This window comes from Phascolarctos cinereus, unplaced genomic scaffold (genome assembly GCF_003287225.1).
Source record: "Phascolarctos cinereus isolate Bilbo 61053 unplaced genomic scaffold, phaCin_HiC Scaffold_726;HRSCAF=1367, whole genome shotgun sequence".
Lineage (NCBI taxonomy): Eukaryota > Metazoa > Chordata > Mammalia > Diprotodontia > Phascolarctidae > Phascolarctos > Phascolarctos cinereus.
This window is the reverse complement of record NW_027556098.1, coordinates 270119963-270135991: the sequence shown is the minus strand read 5'-3', so window position 1 is coordinate 270135991 and position 16029 is coordinate 270119963. Positions and strand designations below refer to the sequence as shown.

Below are 16029 nucleotides of genomic sequence, written 5' to 3'. Positions count from 1 at the left end.
GCACTTTAAGGCTTGCAAAGGTCTGTATTAATATTATCTGATTTTATCCTTATAATATCCCAAAGAGGCAGGTGCTCTTATAATCCCTATTTTACAAGGGAAGCAGACAGAAATTAAGTGATATGCCCTGGGTGACATAGCTAGTATGTGTCTGAGGCAGGATTTGAACTCAGGTCTTCCTGCCTCCACATCCAGCTTCCACAATTTCCCTAGGTCTCTGGAGAATGATGATTCAAGGGAAAGATCTGCATTCATATGCTCATTCAAATGCCATCCAGCAATGACTTGGCCTAGCATGCAATAAAACCATTCAAACTTGCTAAAAGTTAGAGCTCTCCAAAAGTGAAATGGGTTACCTTGGCATTTAGTCAGTCCCCTGCTCCCTGGAAGTATTTGAGTAGAGGCTGGATGACCCTCCGTTAAGGGTAATTAACTGAGAGGGATGTGGGACCTCATGGTCTAAAAGTTGCCTTCCATCTCTAAGATGCTGTGATAGAAACAGGACCTTCACACTTTTCAATACCACCATGCTGTTAAGAGCAGGCACCCTACAAATCCCTAATAGACTTTGAATAGGATGTTTCTATTGTATCTACCTCACAGATCAGAGTCACATTCTAAAGAATACTCTCTCAGAATCTAGCCCTTCTCTAGAAATTGGGCTCCTATTTTGGGTCCAGTTTATAGACTGAAATTTATAAGGGTCCGTGTCAATCTGACAAATGAAGATGTTGAGCCTACTAGCAGTAATTTTAACAGAAATATGCCAAAAATGGAAATAGAATAAATGATATACGGAACCTGGGCTACTTGCACCACCTGAAGCTGTATATGCTGAGGTTGCTGCAGACCAGTTGTAGACTGTGATACAGGGATATATTGAATTCTCTGGTAATCCCCTTGTGGGGTTCGATAATCTGTTGTAAGGGTCTGAGACAGTTCTGTCATTGCTTGGGTCAGCAGATCTGTTGTCTAGAGAAAAGCACATAAAATACACTGATTAGTAATGCTTCACCAATTTAGAATTATTTCAGTATTAAAATACAACTAGTTGGCTTCATTAAGAGATCTCATAGCTTACAGTTTTGAAAGACCCCCTAAACCAAACCTGAGCCTAGGCAGAAATCCATGAGAGAGAGAGAATACAAAAGGGCATTTGGCTCATTGTCATGAACGTGTCACTAATAGTTATTAGTGAAGAGCCAGGTACTTGAGTCCCCTTACAGCTCCCTCTCTGGAAAGAAGAAAGTCTTAGAAAACATAAGCTGATGATCCAGTCCAGGGCACACAGAAGATCGAAGGATTCTGGAATCCATCTAAGGCCAAAGTATATCTGGGATCATTTCTGGTATGTTACCTATTGTTCAATGAAAAATATGTAGAAATTCAATTCAATTAGCATTTATTAAGTGCCTGTTATAACAATAAGAAATAAGCAACAGAAGCTGAAGAAAGAATAAGATTTGGAATAATTATATCCTTACCACTACAGTCTCTCCAGTCGCGCCATCGGTAGTTAAAACGGCTGGGGTGGCACTGATTACAGCTGTTGTTAGTGGAGCATGTATTGTATTAGGGAGCTGGGCAAACTCGGGATGCTTCTTTCGGATGTGCTGTACCATCTTGGTCTGTAGGGATTGAGAAGAGGCAGATTGGCTTAAATCACTTTGAGACTTTCACATGTAAATCTCCCAAAGCCCTCTAATCTTCCATGTCAGCCTCCATTCGAAAAATTGCTGAGAGGAGCTGGCCTAGGATAGACAGGAGCAGAGTCATACCGGCCTGACATCTTGGAAGGAAGAAAACAGTTAAGGCTGAAAGAAAAAAAGGAAATGATATGGCAAGGCCAGAACCCCTCAGACCACCTTCTTGAAATGTACACATCCTCCCTGGAGCACAAACCATCTTCAACTCTCTTATGCCTTCCTTCTCCACTCACCCCCTTCTCAATGCCCTCCAGACACCTCCCACCCCCAGACCCAAAGCACTTTGAAAAACACCAGTTTGGGTCCCTGTAAATCTAAGTTCTTTGATGACATAAACTATGTGCAAACAACTGTGAAATACAGGAAAACTCAAGATCCAATGGAAAAGAAAACACCAGAATTGACCAATCATCAGCATTATCATAAATACCACAATCTTCTTACTTTGTGGCTTAGGACGTTTTCCTCCACTATCTATGAGTTTATTTGATCCTCCTAACAACTCTGTGAAGTAGGTAGGGCAAGTATTATCTCCATTTTGCAGAGAAGGAAATCAAAGCTCAGAAAGTTTAAGTGATTTGCTCAAGGTGGAACAGCTAGTATATGTCAGAGCCAGGATTTGACCTCAGGCATCCTGACACCTAATCCAATATTTTTTACCCTCTATTGAATTAAGACTACCAGAGAGTTCTCATTTCCCTAATAGTTCTAAGTTCTCTTCGGTACTTTTCCTATGCACTTATGTTCTATTTTGTCCTACTGTTACTGGTTTGCCCATTGCATTTCTCTTACTGGATTGTGAACTGCAGAGGCACCCACATCTTCACTATATGAGTTTCACCCAGTGCAGTGCTCTTAACACAGCAGGCATCTAATTGAATTTTCTCTTTACATCCCTAGCTGTAAGTAGCCTCTGGCTTCAGGGACAATCTCCTGTGCCAAATGAGTTACAGGAATATTTTCTTTTTTTTTCTACCCATTTCAGGAAGAGCTAACCAGGGATATAAGAAATTTCAGGAACTTTAGTGTGATACTGACATTAGTCATAGACAGAGAGAGACAGAGAGAGAGAGAGAGAGAGAGAGAGAGAGAGAGAGAGAAAGAGAGACAGAGAGAGAGACAGAGACAGACAGACAGACAGACAGAGAGACAGAGAGAGAGACTGAAGTCACCTGCTTCTCTATTAAAATTCTGCAGTTTAAAATAAGACTGGATCCCAATCCGTCTTACCTTGCTACTGTATTGCTTGGAGCAGTGGGGGCAACAGACAGGAGGAGTAGCTATTGTGCCAGTCAGCTGAGTATGGGTGCTCAGCATAGGGTCTGGTTCTCCAGGGCCAGCAGGACGAAGTTTCCGGATGCTTGGTGGGAGCTCAGCTCCTGGATGGTTCTTCAAGATGTGAGCTTTCCGCTTGCTAGCACTTTTGTAAACCTATAAAAAATAGTGATTTGACATAACTGCAGTAAAGAGCTCTGGTCTATTTCCTTAAAACTTACCCCTACACCCATTCAATTATAAAACTGGAATCTGGAGAGTAAGGATGGTTTTACATAGTGACATATTAGCAATTGTAATGAGAATGTAATATAAATTAGAACAACAACATAATGAATAGGAATTAGATATGCTCAACATCTTGCCAGAACTTATATAACAAAGGCAGCACCAGTGCATAGTCTAGAGGGACAGGTCACATACACAGAAATAGAAAGCAGCTCTTTATTCATAGAAAAATGGAATTTTAAAACTAAAAGAGACTTAATCTATAATCTAGTTCAGTCCCTTTCTTTTACATATGAATAAACCAAGGCCCAGAGGATGTAAGTAACTTACTTATTCTCACACTGCTAATTACCTACAATCTGCTTTTACTGACTCCCAAGCCATTTCTCTCCTTCTACATAATGCTGGCTCTGTCCTTTGCCAGTCAGTGCTAATGACTATAGCTCTCAGATGACAGATGTCATGTTCATGAGGCCCCATCAAAGTAGCAAGTCTAATGATCCCCTTTCATGCTTCATAGTGAGATTTTTTCTTTTTTTTAAATTAATTTATTTTGATTTATCAACAATCACTCCCATAAGATTTTTTCCAGCTATCACTTGGTGAAGGTTTTCTTTGAAACTCAATGTGAAATAAATAAATGAATTTTTTTAGAAAAAGAAATTCAATGCAGTTTTCACCACAAAAACTGAAGATTTAGCTTACCTCCACAAAAACAAAACTCTAGATAAAACAACCAAAGTACACTAGCGCGCATATGTGCACGCACATGTGCACACATACACACACACACACACACACACACGTTTTATGAAAGTAAGCCTTTTTTGTAGCTTTTCCAAATATGCAAAATCCCAAATCATATGCTGTGGAAAGAGACTATGATGTTCACACCTAGAAGAGATCAATAGGCTCATTTTTTCTTAATCATGATTTTAAAAGGAATGCAAACATGGGGCTTTTTCACTAAGAGTTTTAATATGCAACACTCTGCCCTTCTCTTATAACTAAAAGAAAAGAGAAAAGGAAAGAAATCAAGAAAGACACAGTAAATCAAGTTATTATTTACTAGAAATTTTCATTTAAAAGTGAATCTACCTTAAGCCATTCATTTCTGTATGGAAAAGTACTGAGAGACAGAGAACCATCTGCTAAGAGTAATCATATGTTTGTACATGCAGACAAACTGGCTGCAAGCAAGGCTCCCACAGAGCCTGCTGGGATGGGTATCTTTCCTTTACCTTATCACAATACTGACAGAAATAATCACGGTTGGGTTTGATGATGGGCAGAGTTAACTCAGGCACTTCTTCTATCTTCATATCTGGGTGCCTCTTTGATAAATGGTTCACCTAAATGGAAAGAGCAAAAGAGAGAAGAGATCCTATTAGTACCAACAGCTGAGTAAGCATCTCTGATCTTGGACACTAGGAGCTGGAGTTCTCTGATGCAATGCACAAACACAATAACGCATTTGGCCAGCACCAGCAGCAGCACCAGACCCATCTGACCCCAAGGGGTTAACACTCACTTGCAGCCAATTGCTGAAGGTGAACTGGGTCACTGTGGATCCCATTAACAGTCGTTGGCTGAAAGAATTGCTGTTGGAGAAAGCAAAATTACACTTGCATGAATTTCCTTTGGTGGACTCTCCTGAAGCAAACTTATCTTTCATTATTTAGTGACCCAGCTCTTCTGAGAACACTGAGCAGGATATAAGGCTCTGAATTTTAAATGCTGCTCCACGATTTTTCTACCTCTTGGCAGCATTATTTTCTGCAAGTGTAATAAGGTCAGTAATGAATTATCAGCAACAGAATGCCTATCCTGTTGTTCAGCCTGAACCAGGGCTCACACACCCTACCTTGGGAGGCAAAGTATCTCCGCCCTCCCACCCCCACTCCAGTACTGTTTCACATCTAGGAGAGAAAGATTCAAAAAGAGAAAGACAAAGGAAAATAACCAAAAGGGGAAGATCAAAAAGGAAAACAAAATAGAAATAGAATTAAAATGGAGGGAAAGAGAGAGAAAAAAGGTAGAAAGAAATATTAAGTAGTGAATAGTAGCAGCTCAACAGGAAAAAAATAAATGGAAAGAAATAAAGAGAAAAGAGGAAGGGAGCAGAGAAGAGGGCTAAAAGTTGAGCCCTGCTAATTTGGAGTAGTTTTTTCATCAGCTTTCCAGCACTCCTTGTTCTAAACACTGGATACCTGCAGATAAAAATAATTTCATCCGGAACACAAAAAATCATTGCTGTGAGCAGACAATTTTGATAATGAGATTAGAAGACCGAAGAGGCCTGCAGGTTCCAACACTAACCAGCATGCCTCGTCTCCGGAAGCCCATCATGCATAAACGACACTTGAACGTGAAGCTGTCATAGTCCGTGGAGGCAATTCGAGGTTTGAAGGTCTTAGAGCGGCTGATGCGGTCGGCCTTCTTGGCTTCTCTCTCAGGGTTGTGCATCCTTTGCATATGCTCCCGTAGTTTGTCTTTTCGCTGTTTCAAGAGGGACAAGAGAGAGAGACAAAGTGAAAAACCACACCTCAAATTCTATTATTTAGCATAGCGACTAATACATATAAGTCACCTGATGTATGCTAACAGACTGACTGACAGTGGAAAGGAGAAGTAGATATCAAAGACAAGATGCTTATGTTGCTAGAGTCTAAGACTCACTAAAAACTCATCTGAAGTGCTTGAGAACTATACTGTCAAAGAAGGCAATCGACTGAGGCCTGGTCTGAATCATATGAAGTGTTGTGTGAATATTGATTTTGAGTGAAAAGCTTTAGCTTTTAAGCATAGAACCTCTGGTAACATTGGGAATGAGTCTGGTATTGTGAAAAAGATACCAAAGGAGATAAGCTTAGATTTATAGACCTTCTTTTCCTCCAGAATAACAAGCATGTTGACAAGCACAATTCTTTATTCAACAGTATTTCATGTGACACAGAGAAGTGTTTCTGTTGTTTACAAACTTAGAAATTAAAGCAAATAGATTAAATTTTTGCCTAAGATCACAAATACTGTCAGCTATGGAATGGAGCCTGCAAAACTCTACATCCCCTCACTTCTTTTTGAATAATCTAATCTAGTCATGCAAATAAGAATGAACCCAAAGGACCAGAGAGAAAAAAACTAGATTGTGTCAAGCCTTCCATAAAACCTAAAACTACAACATCCATAGTCAATGATGCTCACTATTATCAAATGCATGGTTACACTCATATTGGATGATACCTAATGTCAGTTTTTGTGATCTTAATATTTTCAGCGTCTCTGCAAAACAAAATGTCTTACATACGTCTCTCTTTAGTGTAACCCATACAAACTTTGAGTCACTGGGGCAAAAGAAAAAATCTGGCTGAGAAATTTAAGATACTGAAGAGTACTCCATATCTAGAAAGCCTTGATGAGGCCTCTAAAATCAGAGTAACTGATGATTTCCTCTTTGAAAAGGTAGAAGAGAAAGTAAGGTACTAGTGCTGACCAGGAAAGAAGAACCAAATTAGTGAAATGGAAATAATGAGAACCCTTGGGAGTAAGTGAATGAAACTTCCAAAACATCCTAGAGTTCATGACAGACAAGGAGGAAGAGACCAGGCATAATCTCGTGGTAACCCAGACTTTGGGAGGGCAGAATTCAGAGTTCAGGGGCAATTAGTAAAAAGGCTCCCATGGCCTGATATTCCAAAAAGGGAGTCAGGTCAAAAATGATGGGAGGCTCTCAAGAGAGAAATTCTGATGATACAAACACACAAACCTGATGACGGGGGGAAAAAAAAAAAAGAGGATGGATTCGAAGAGACCAATGCCAAGGCCACCAAGGGAACAAATCAACCAACTCAAAATTTTAAGGAGACATGAACAAAATATCAAAAACATCCAAAATTGAATTCATTTTCCTATTTAAACCTACTCTTCTTCCTAACCTCCTTGTTGATGGAATCATCAAATTCTCAGATACTGAGGCTCAAAACTTCATTCTTTTCTCAGTCTTCTCTTTCACTACCACCACGTACCATGATCTAGCCAGTTGCCATGCACTGTCAGTTATACCACTACTATTTTTTCATCAGCTTTCCAGAATCCTTGTTCTAAACACTGGATACCTGCAGATAAACATAATTTCGTCCTGAACATAAAAAAACCATTGTTGTGAGCAGACAATTTTGACAATGAGATTAGAAGACCAAAGAGGCCTGCAGGTGGCGTGTGTTAGTCACCCCCCCTCCCATCTTCTTCACTCACTCAGACTCAGAACTCCTAATCACATGCAAAAACATTCACATTGCCACCATCCTATGTCTCACCTATTTTACTGCCTAAGCAGTTTTCCCGAATCCAGGATCCTTCCTTTCCAATCCATCCTAACCCATCCAAAATAGTCTTCCCAATACCTAATTCCCGGGCACCTCACAGTCCTGTTGAAAAACCTTTGTTGTGTAAAAATGTCATCTCTTGTCAAAAAGGTTCAATCCATTCCCTGCCTCACGCAAAAACAATCCACAGTAAATGCCATAAATATGAACTGCAATATGAACTGAAAATGGTAAAATTTTAGTGAATGAAAATGGAATCAAAAGGTTTTGCTGTCCTTATCAGAATGTTCTAAAAATGTCAAGGAAGTTGCTTGTGTCTAACTGTGAACAAATAAAAATTTATTGTTTTGCACTAAAAAAAATAACAAACCTTTGGTGTCTCCCTAGTGACTACAGAATAAATTCCAAGCTCCTTAGCTAACCTTTTATGGCCTTCCACAAGAGACATCAAGAACCTACTTTTCCAGACTTATTTCATAATTTTCCCTTCCCATAGACCTTTTTAATGTTTATTTGTATATGCATTGTATTTCCTCCCACTACCAGAAGCACTGAACTATACCTTCTCCTTTAGGGCAGAGAATGTGTTGTTTTTCACCTTCATATTCCCACTGCCTAGCAGAATATGTTGTATGTAATATACTAAAAGTTGAGCAAATGTATGTTGAATTGAATTGAAGATGAAAGCAAGTCAACAAACACTTATTAAATGCTTATCACTTTGTCAGGCACTGTGCTAAGCCCTGGGGATACAAAGAAAGCAAAAACTATCTCCACTCTCAAGGAGCTTACATTTTAATGGGGCAAACAACTATCTACATACAAAGTATATACAAGATAAATTGGAGATAATCTCAGACAAGGATTAGCATTTGAGAAGGACTGGGAAAGTTTTCTTGTAGAAGGTAGGATTTTAACTAAGACTTGAAGGGAACCTAGGAGGTGATGATTACAAAGAACATAGCAGAGATGGGGAGAAGCCAGTGAAAGGGCATGGAATCAGAAGAAGGTGAGGAAAAAAAGCAAGAAGACCAGTGTGACTGTATCTTAGAATATGTGGTGGGGAGTAATGGATAAGATGACTAGCAAGGAAAGGAGTACAGGCTGTGAAAAGTTTTAACAACCAGAGGATTTCATGTTTGATCCTGGAGGTGACAGAGAGCCACTGAAGTTTACTGAGTAGGGAGGTGACATGGTCAGACATGAGCTCTAGGAAAATCACTTGTAAGCTGAACAGAGGACAAATTGGAGAGGATAAAGAACTGATACAAGGAGACCAACTAGAAGGTTACTGTAATAGCCTAGGGATGAGATAATGAGGGACTGGTGGTGGTAGTGTCAAAGGAGAGAAGAGGCCAGGTATGAGAGATGTCACAAAGATAGACCTGACAAGACTTGGCAACAGATTGGATATGGCAGGAGAGAGAAAGTGTAAAGAGTCAAAGATACAAGCCTGGGTGATGGGGAAGATAGTGGGCATCCTCAGTAACAGAAAGTTAGGGAGATGGGAGAGTCCTGAATCAGTAGATTAAAAGCCACCAGAAACTCGACTAGATGAAAACCCTGAACTGAATGACCCTCAAAGAAAAAGTAACCAAGTAACCAAGGTAACCAAGTGGTGGTAGAGGAAAAAGTCTGGAAGTGCCAAGGGAACAAAGAATATTCCAACTCTCCCACCATGACCAGTGAGTTGGGGGAAGGGGAAAGGGTATGAGTGAAAGTGTGACTGGTATTGGAAAGAGTGGCCAGGGTTTCTATGTCATAAACCAGGTCTCAGTGACAGATTTGAGGCAGGAAAATCAGTCGGGAGGCTGTTGCAATAATACAGGCAAGAGGTGATGAGTGCCTAACCTGAGGTCATAGCCATGCGAGTAAAAAGATTAAAAAGAAAAATTATGTCATGAAAACTCAGAGAGGAGAAATTATCCAGAAGTGAGGGTGGTCAACAGTGTCAAATGCAGCAGATAGGTGGAGAAAAGATGAGGACTTAGAAAAGACCTTTGGATAAGATCATTCACAGACAGTTGGTAACTTGGAAAAGAGCAGTTTCAGCTGAGTGATGAGGCAGGTGAGATCACAAAAGGCTGATTCAGCAAGTGAAAGGAGACAAAGTGTGGGAAGAGAAAGGACCACTGCTTGAGATGAACAGAATGGTAATAATGGCCAAATGATAGATGGATGGATAAATTATTCTACTTTTTTTTCTGTTTTCTCCAACAAGGAAAATTATTCGCAGGCTGGAAAATATAGGAAAAAATGGTTAACAGGGAACTAAAATCCAAGATAAGAAAGAATGGACAGTATCTAGCTACCCAGAATAAGTTGAAATCACTAAGCCCACACAAGCTACATACTAACTTGTGGATATGAAAACTGAATCACTGTATGCGAACTTTGAAAATCAAAGGAAAAGTGCTACAGGACTGGAGATTGGTAAATGCTATCTCAATTTCCATAAAGAATATGACAGGTTATTCAAATCATAAACTGGTAAACTTCACTTTGCCTCACAGCAAAAACTATAGAGTACATTATTAAAAGATGATTCGTTAAGTATTTAGAAAAGTAAAAAGATAAGCACTACAAACCAGCATGAGTTCATTAAGAACCAATTATGCCACACTAACCTTTTTTTAAAATAGGGTTATGAGATTGGTAATAAAGAGAATACTAAGCCTGGATTGTAGCAAGGCATGTAATTACATCTCTTATGATAACATTATGGACAAGATGGAGAAATATGGACTGGAAGATAATACAGTTTTGGTGGACTCTCAGCTGGTTGAACAACTAGACAAATGGTGATTGATGGCTCAACCAAAAGAAAAGTGGTCAGCAGAACACCATGAGGCTCCTTAATCAGCATTGACTTAGATGAAGACATAAATGGAATATTTATCAGATTTGTAGATGATAGGAAGTTAAGGAAAATGGTCTATAAATCGATTCACTTAAGACTCAAAAAGATCATAACAGGTTAGAATAGGCCTAATCTAATCAGATTAAACTAAACAGAAATAAATATAAGGTTCTACACTTGGGCTCAAAAAATCAACTGCATAAGTATAAATCAGAGATTTGTTTAGGCAACAATTAGTGTGAAAAAGACCTGGAGTTTTAGTGGACTTTTAGCTCAAGATGAATGAACAAGATGATATGGCAATCCAAAAAGGTAATGCAATCTTAGGCTATCTTAAAAGAAGTATAGTGTTTAGAAAGGACACAATAGTCTCACTATATCCTCCCAAACAGACTACACATGCAGCGTTGTGTCTAGTTCAGGGCACCATATTTTAAAATAACTTTTGTGTTTTCGTTTTGGGGTTTTTTTTGTGGGGGGGGGGGGAAGAAAAGGCAGGGACTCTCCTGAGCTCTCTCAAATTGCCCTCCAAACAATTTTAAATATTGCCTCAAAACAAATTCTGGAGCAGCAGAAGCCACAAAAAGACATGGTGAAACAATTTCTCAGCCCAAAACAGAAAAGATCTATCACCCCCGGGATGAGAATAGAGCATAGTCCAGTGCAGGCCGGCCCCAGCAAACCAAGAGCAGGCCTTGGGGGTGACTGAATCAGCTGCAGCAGCAGCTTCCAGAGCTCTCAGCCCACAGATAATGAGAGGGTTGGACAACTGATCAGAAGGTGATGACAGGGGTCCCTTTATTGGCTCTAAGTACAGGACTTTGTTGCATTGCCGATACACAGATGCAGGTCACAGTCCGAGGACAAGGAGGAGCACTAGCATACCAGAGCTTGTGCTGCAGGGGAGTAGAGACCCTGGTCACAGTTCCAGGGTGGAAAAGAGTACTTGTGTTCACTCACAGACCAGAGCACAGGCCAGCAAAGTAGTAAATATAACTCTCCTTAGATTATACCACCTTGGAAGAACTGAAAACTTACAGAGCCCCACAACTAGCTCTGAAAACAGCTACATGAAATACCCGAACCTTGGGACAGTGCCCCCTCCACCCTGGGAAGTTAAAAGTCAAGAAATAAACTGGATGTGAAATGATTCAGCTGTTTTGGAGAACAATTTGGAACTATGCCAAAAGGGCTACAAAAATGTGCATACCCTTTGACCCAGCAATAGCACTTCTAGGGCTATATCCCAAAGAGATTATACAAATGGGAAAAGGACCCACATGTACAAAAATATTCATAGCAGCTCTTTTTGTGGTGGCAAAGAACTGGAAATTGAGGGAATGCCCATCAATTGGGGAATGGCTGAGCAAATTGTGGTATATGAATGTAATGGAATACCGCTGTGCTACAGGAAATGATGAACAGGCTGACTTCAGAAAAACCTGGAAGGACTTGTATGGTCTGATGCTGAGTGAAATGAGCAGAACCAAGAGAACATTGTACACAATAACAGCCACGCTGTGTGATGACTAATATTGATAAACTTAACCTTTCTCAGCAATACAAGGGTATAAGACATCCCCAGAGGCCTCGTGATGGAAAATGCTATCCACATCCAAAGAAAGAATTATGAACATTGAATTGCTATTTTTTTCTCTTCTGTTGAGTTTTGTTTCCTCTTTCTGATGGTTCCTCCTATTGGTTTTAATTTTTACTTACAACACCACTACTGTGAAAATAAGTTTAATAGGAATGTAAATGTATAACCCCAATTGCCTCATCAAAAAGCAAAAAAAAAAAAAGTAGAAGTCTTCAAATGGAAAAAGAGGTACTAAAAGCTCACTGAAGAAAATAATTCCTCAAAAATAAGAATTGAGCAAGTGAAAGTTAATAACTCTAGGAGACATTAAGAAACAATAAAACAAAGTCAAAAGAATGAAAAAAATACAAGAAAATGTGAAATACCTCATCTGAAAAACAACTGGCCTAGAAAATAGATTCAGGACAGAGAATTTAAGAATTAAAAAAAAGCCATGAAAGCCATGATCAAAAAAAAGAGCCTACACATCACCTTTCAAGAAATTATCAAGGAAAACTACCCTTCTAGAACCAGAGCGTAAAATAAAAATGGAAAGAATACACCAATCATCTGAAAGAAAGCCCAAAACAAAAATTCCCAGGAGGGCAACTAGATGGCACAGTAGATAGAGCACCAGCCCTGAAGTCAGGAGGACCTGACTTCAAATCCAGCCTCAGACACATAACACTAGTTGTATGACTCTGGGCAAGTCACTTACCCCCAACTGCCTCACCAAAAAAAGAAAAAATTCCCAGGAACATTATAGCCAAATTCCAGAGCTCCCAGATCAAGGAGAAAATACTGCAAGCAGTCAGAACGAAGCAATTCAAATATCACAGAGCCACAGGCAAAATAACACAAAATTTAACCGCTTCTACATTAAAAGATCGAAGGGATTAGAAAATGATATTCCAGAAGGCAAAGGAGCTAGGATTACAACCAAAAGTCACCTACCAGCAATACTGAGTATAATCCTCCAAGGAAAAAAAAAGACATTCAATGAAACAGAGGACTTTCAAGCATTCCTGATGAAAAGACCAGAGCTGAATGGAAAATCTGACTTCCAAATAAAAGACTCAAGAGAAGCATAAAAAAAAGTAAACAGGAGGGACAGCTAGGTGGCGCAATGGATACAGCTCTGGCCTTGAAGTCAGGAGGAGCTGAGTTCAAATCCAGCCTCAGACACATAATACTAGTTGTGTGACTCTGGGCAAGTCACTTACCCCCAATTGCCTCACCAAAAAAAAAAAAAATTCCCAGGACCATTATAGCCAAATGCCTCACCAAAAAGGGAAAAAAAAAAAAAAGGAAACAGGGAAGAGAAATCATAAGGGATTCAATTAGGTTAAATTGTTGACATTCCTACATGGGAAGATGATACTTGTAATTCCTAAAAACTATGTTGACATTCCTACATGGGAAGATGATACTTGTAATTCCTAAAAACTATCATTATTAGGGCAGTTAGAAGGAGTATATATAGAGGGCATGGGAGTAAGTTGAATATGATGGGATGATATCTAAAAAAATAAAATTAAGGGGTGAGAAAGAGGAATGTACTGGGAGAAGAGAGAAGGGAGAGGTAGAAGGGGGTAAATTATCTCACATAAAAGAGGCACGAAAGAACTTTTACAGCAGATGGGGAAGGTTGAGGAGGTTTAGGGTTAAGTGCTTGAACCTTACTCTGATCGGAATTGGCTCAAAGAAGGAATAACATACATACTCAGTTTGATAAAGAAATCTGTCTCACCCTACAGGAAAGTAGAAGGGGTAAGGGATAAGGGGGGGGGCAGTGCTGAAAAAAGAGAGGGTAGATTGGAGGAGGCAGTAGTTTGAAACAAAATACTTTTGAGGAGGTACAGGGTGAAAGGGGAGTAAAATAAACCGGGAAAATTAGAATAGAGGGACATGCACAGCAATCATAACTTTGAAAAAATGTTTATAGCAAGTTTCTCTGAAAAAGGCCTCATTTCTCAAATATATAGAGAACTGAATCAAATTTATAAAAATAAGAACAATTCCCCAAGTGATAAATGGTCAAAGGATACAAACAGGTAGTTTTCTTCAACTGTAACAAACAAATCCATGCCTGGTCATCCTGAATGATTTACTCTATCCCACCCAAAATGTGAGGAGTTTCTTTGGGGTAGAGGATGGGGGTGGGGAGAGGTATGGGAGGTGCAGAGGAAGGAAAGTAAGAGAGAATCTAGGACTCTTACTCATTACCTCAAAACATAGCACCTACCCTCTAAGGGACATATGCCACAATAACAAAATATGTGGGGTAGAGGGAAGAGAAAAGATTTTCCCTGTACTGCCTGAAGAGATTCTGCTGTGGGTACCTAGATAGTAGTTAGGTTATAACTGCCCTGAGAGCCCAACACACAGCTCAGAAGAAGGAAGGTTGGGATCCTCAGTAGCAGGGGAGCAAAGGGAAATGCCAGAGTAGAGGAATGTTGGGGGATTAAGGGTCAGTGTGGCCATGTTGGAGACAAGCTCCATAATCAGCTGTCACTGGGAGGTAAGACAAAAACCTATCTTCCTATGCTCTGATTGGTTGATCAACTATCACTTGGATCATGCCACAGCTCCCTGGGCATCATGATATGGCCACCACTCAGGACACCACCTGTCTAGAGAGGACAACTAAGCTCAATGGAAAGTTACAAGTAGATAGCTTTCAATTCAACATAAGGAAAAATTTCCTCACAATTAGACCTACCCAAAATAGAACAGGTTATGTTGGGAGGCAGTGTATTAATTTCCTATCACTAGAGCTGTTCAAAGGCTGGATAGAAACTCTGTTAGAATGTTATAGAAGGGATTTATATGCTAGATATGAGGCCTAAATGGCCTCTATGGTCCATTCACACTCAAGGATTCCATAGTTCTATGATTACAAATTTAAGATAATGTCTTTTTGAAAGATATTCTCCACCCAATAAAATACAACAAAAGCATGTCACTGAGCATTCAGATGTCAAAATTACAATAATTTACAACCAGGTGTTAGCTGATGAACTGAACATGGATTATTCAAAACTACTTTGAAAAAAAGTACACATATACACATATATATGTACTCTACATGCCAGTATGTATAGACAGATACAGAGATAAAAAAACAAAAAGCAGAAGTGTAAGCAAAGAATTAAAATACTAAAATGCTAGTCTCTACCTAGCACTGGCTAGATTAAAGTATTCCTCCTACAAGAAAATATTTAGTGTCTGAAACATATTCTAGAGTCAACCAAAGGTGTTTTCTACAACCATAGGGTCATTGTCCCAGGAAGGAAAATCTTCAGGCAGCGCCCAGTTCCAGTACCTTAAATTGCTTTCCACAGGTAGAACACAGGAAATCTTTCCGGTCTGAATGTCGGAGCATGTGGAGCCGTAGTTTGTCAGGACGGCAGAAGGCCTTGTCACACTCTGTGCACTGGTAAATCTTTTCTGAGTGGAAGCTGCGTACATGTTTCTTCACCTAGCAATTAAGACCCCAGAAAAACTCAGCAGACTTAGTGGTCAAAGACGTGGCAAAGGGATTGAGCAGCACTAGAGGAAGCCCCACATGTGACAAGTTTTAAATCAACATGGGTATATAAGCCAATCAAACAAATTGCCAGATGGCTTCAAATAAAACTGAAACACACACATCTTCCTCTCCTTCCTGCTCATCTCCAGCACAAAAAAAAATTTTTTTTGCATATGGATTCAGAGTTAATGCATGCTCTCTGAAAACAGGAGAAGGACTGATTTATGAGTGCCCCAAAATTAGTGGAACTACAAATAAATATTTACTTCCCTTAGGCAGTGGTAAAAGAAACAAATTTTATATTTATACCTATCCAATCATCTTGAAGGTTAAGAAATCAAACTGGGGCAGCTAGGTGGTGCACTGGATAGAGCTCTGGCCTTGGAGTCAGGAGGACCTCAGTTCTAATTCAGCCTCAGACACTTGATACTTACTAGCTGTGTGACTCTGGGCAAGTCACTTAACCCCAATTGCCTCACCAAAAAAAAAAAAAAGAAAGAAATCAAAATTTTATTTGTTGTTAG

The 16029-nt window shown here is 39.6% G+C and overlaps 1 protein-coding gene across 3 annotated transcripts in view; it reads right to left on the bottom strand.

Annotated features, from left to right (window-relative positions):
• PRDM10 (PR/SET domain 10) overlaps positions 1-16029 on the bottom strand; it is a 145320-nt gene that overhangs the window by 27347 nt on the left and 101944 nt on the right. For 2 of the 3 annotated variants that reach the window (XM_020963794.2, XM_020963795.2), the window contains exons 13-18: positions 15299-15454; positions 5529-5708; positions 4451-4561; positions 2937-3137; positions 1485-1628; positions 802-972 (exon numbers count right to left, since the gene is read on the bottom strand). In XM_020963794.2, coding sequence (XP_020819453.1) covers positions 802-972; positions 1485-1628; positions 2937-3137; positions 4451-4561; positions 5529-5708; positions 15299-15454 — 963 coding nt within the window. Of the gene's footprint in view, positions 1-801; positions 1358-1484; positions 1629-2936; positions 3138-4450; positions 4562-5528; positions 5709-15298; positions 15455-16029 lie in introns of those variants that run through there. The other variant, XM_078147103.1, reaches the window with a different exon arrangement.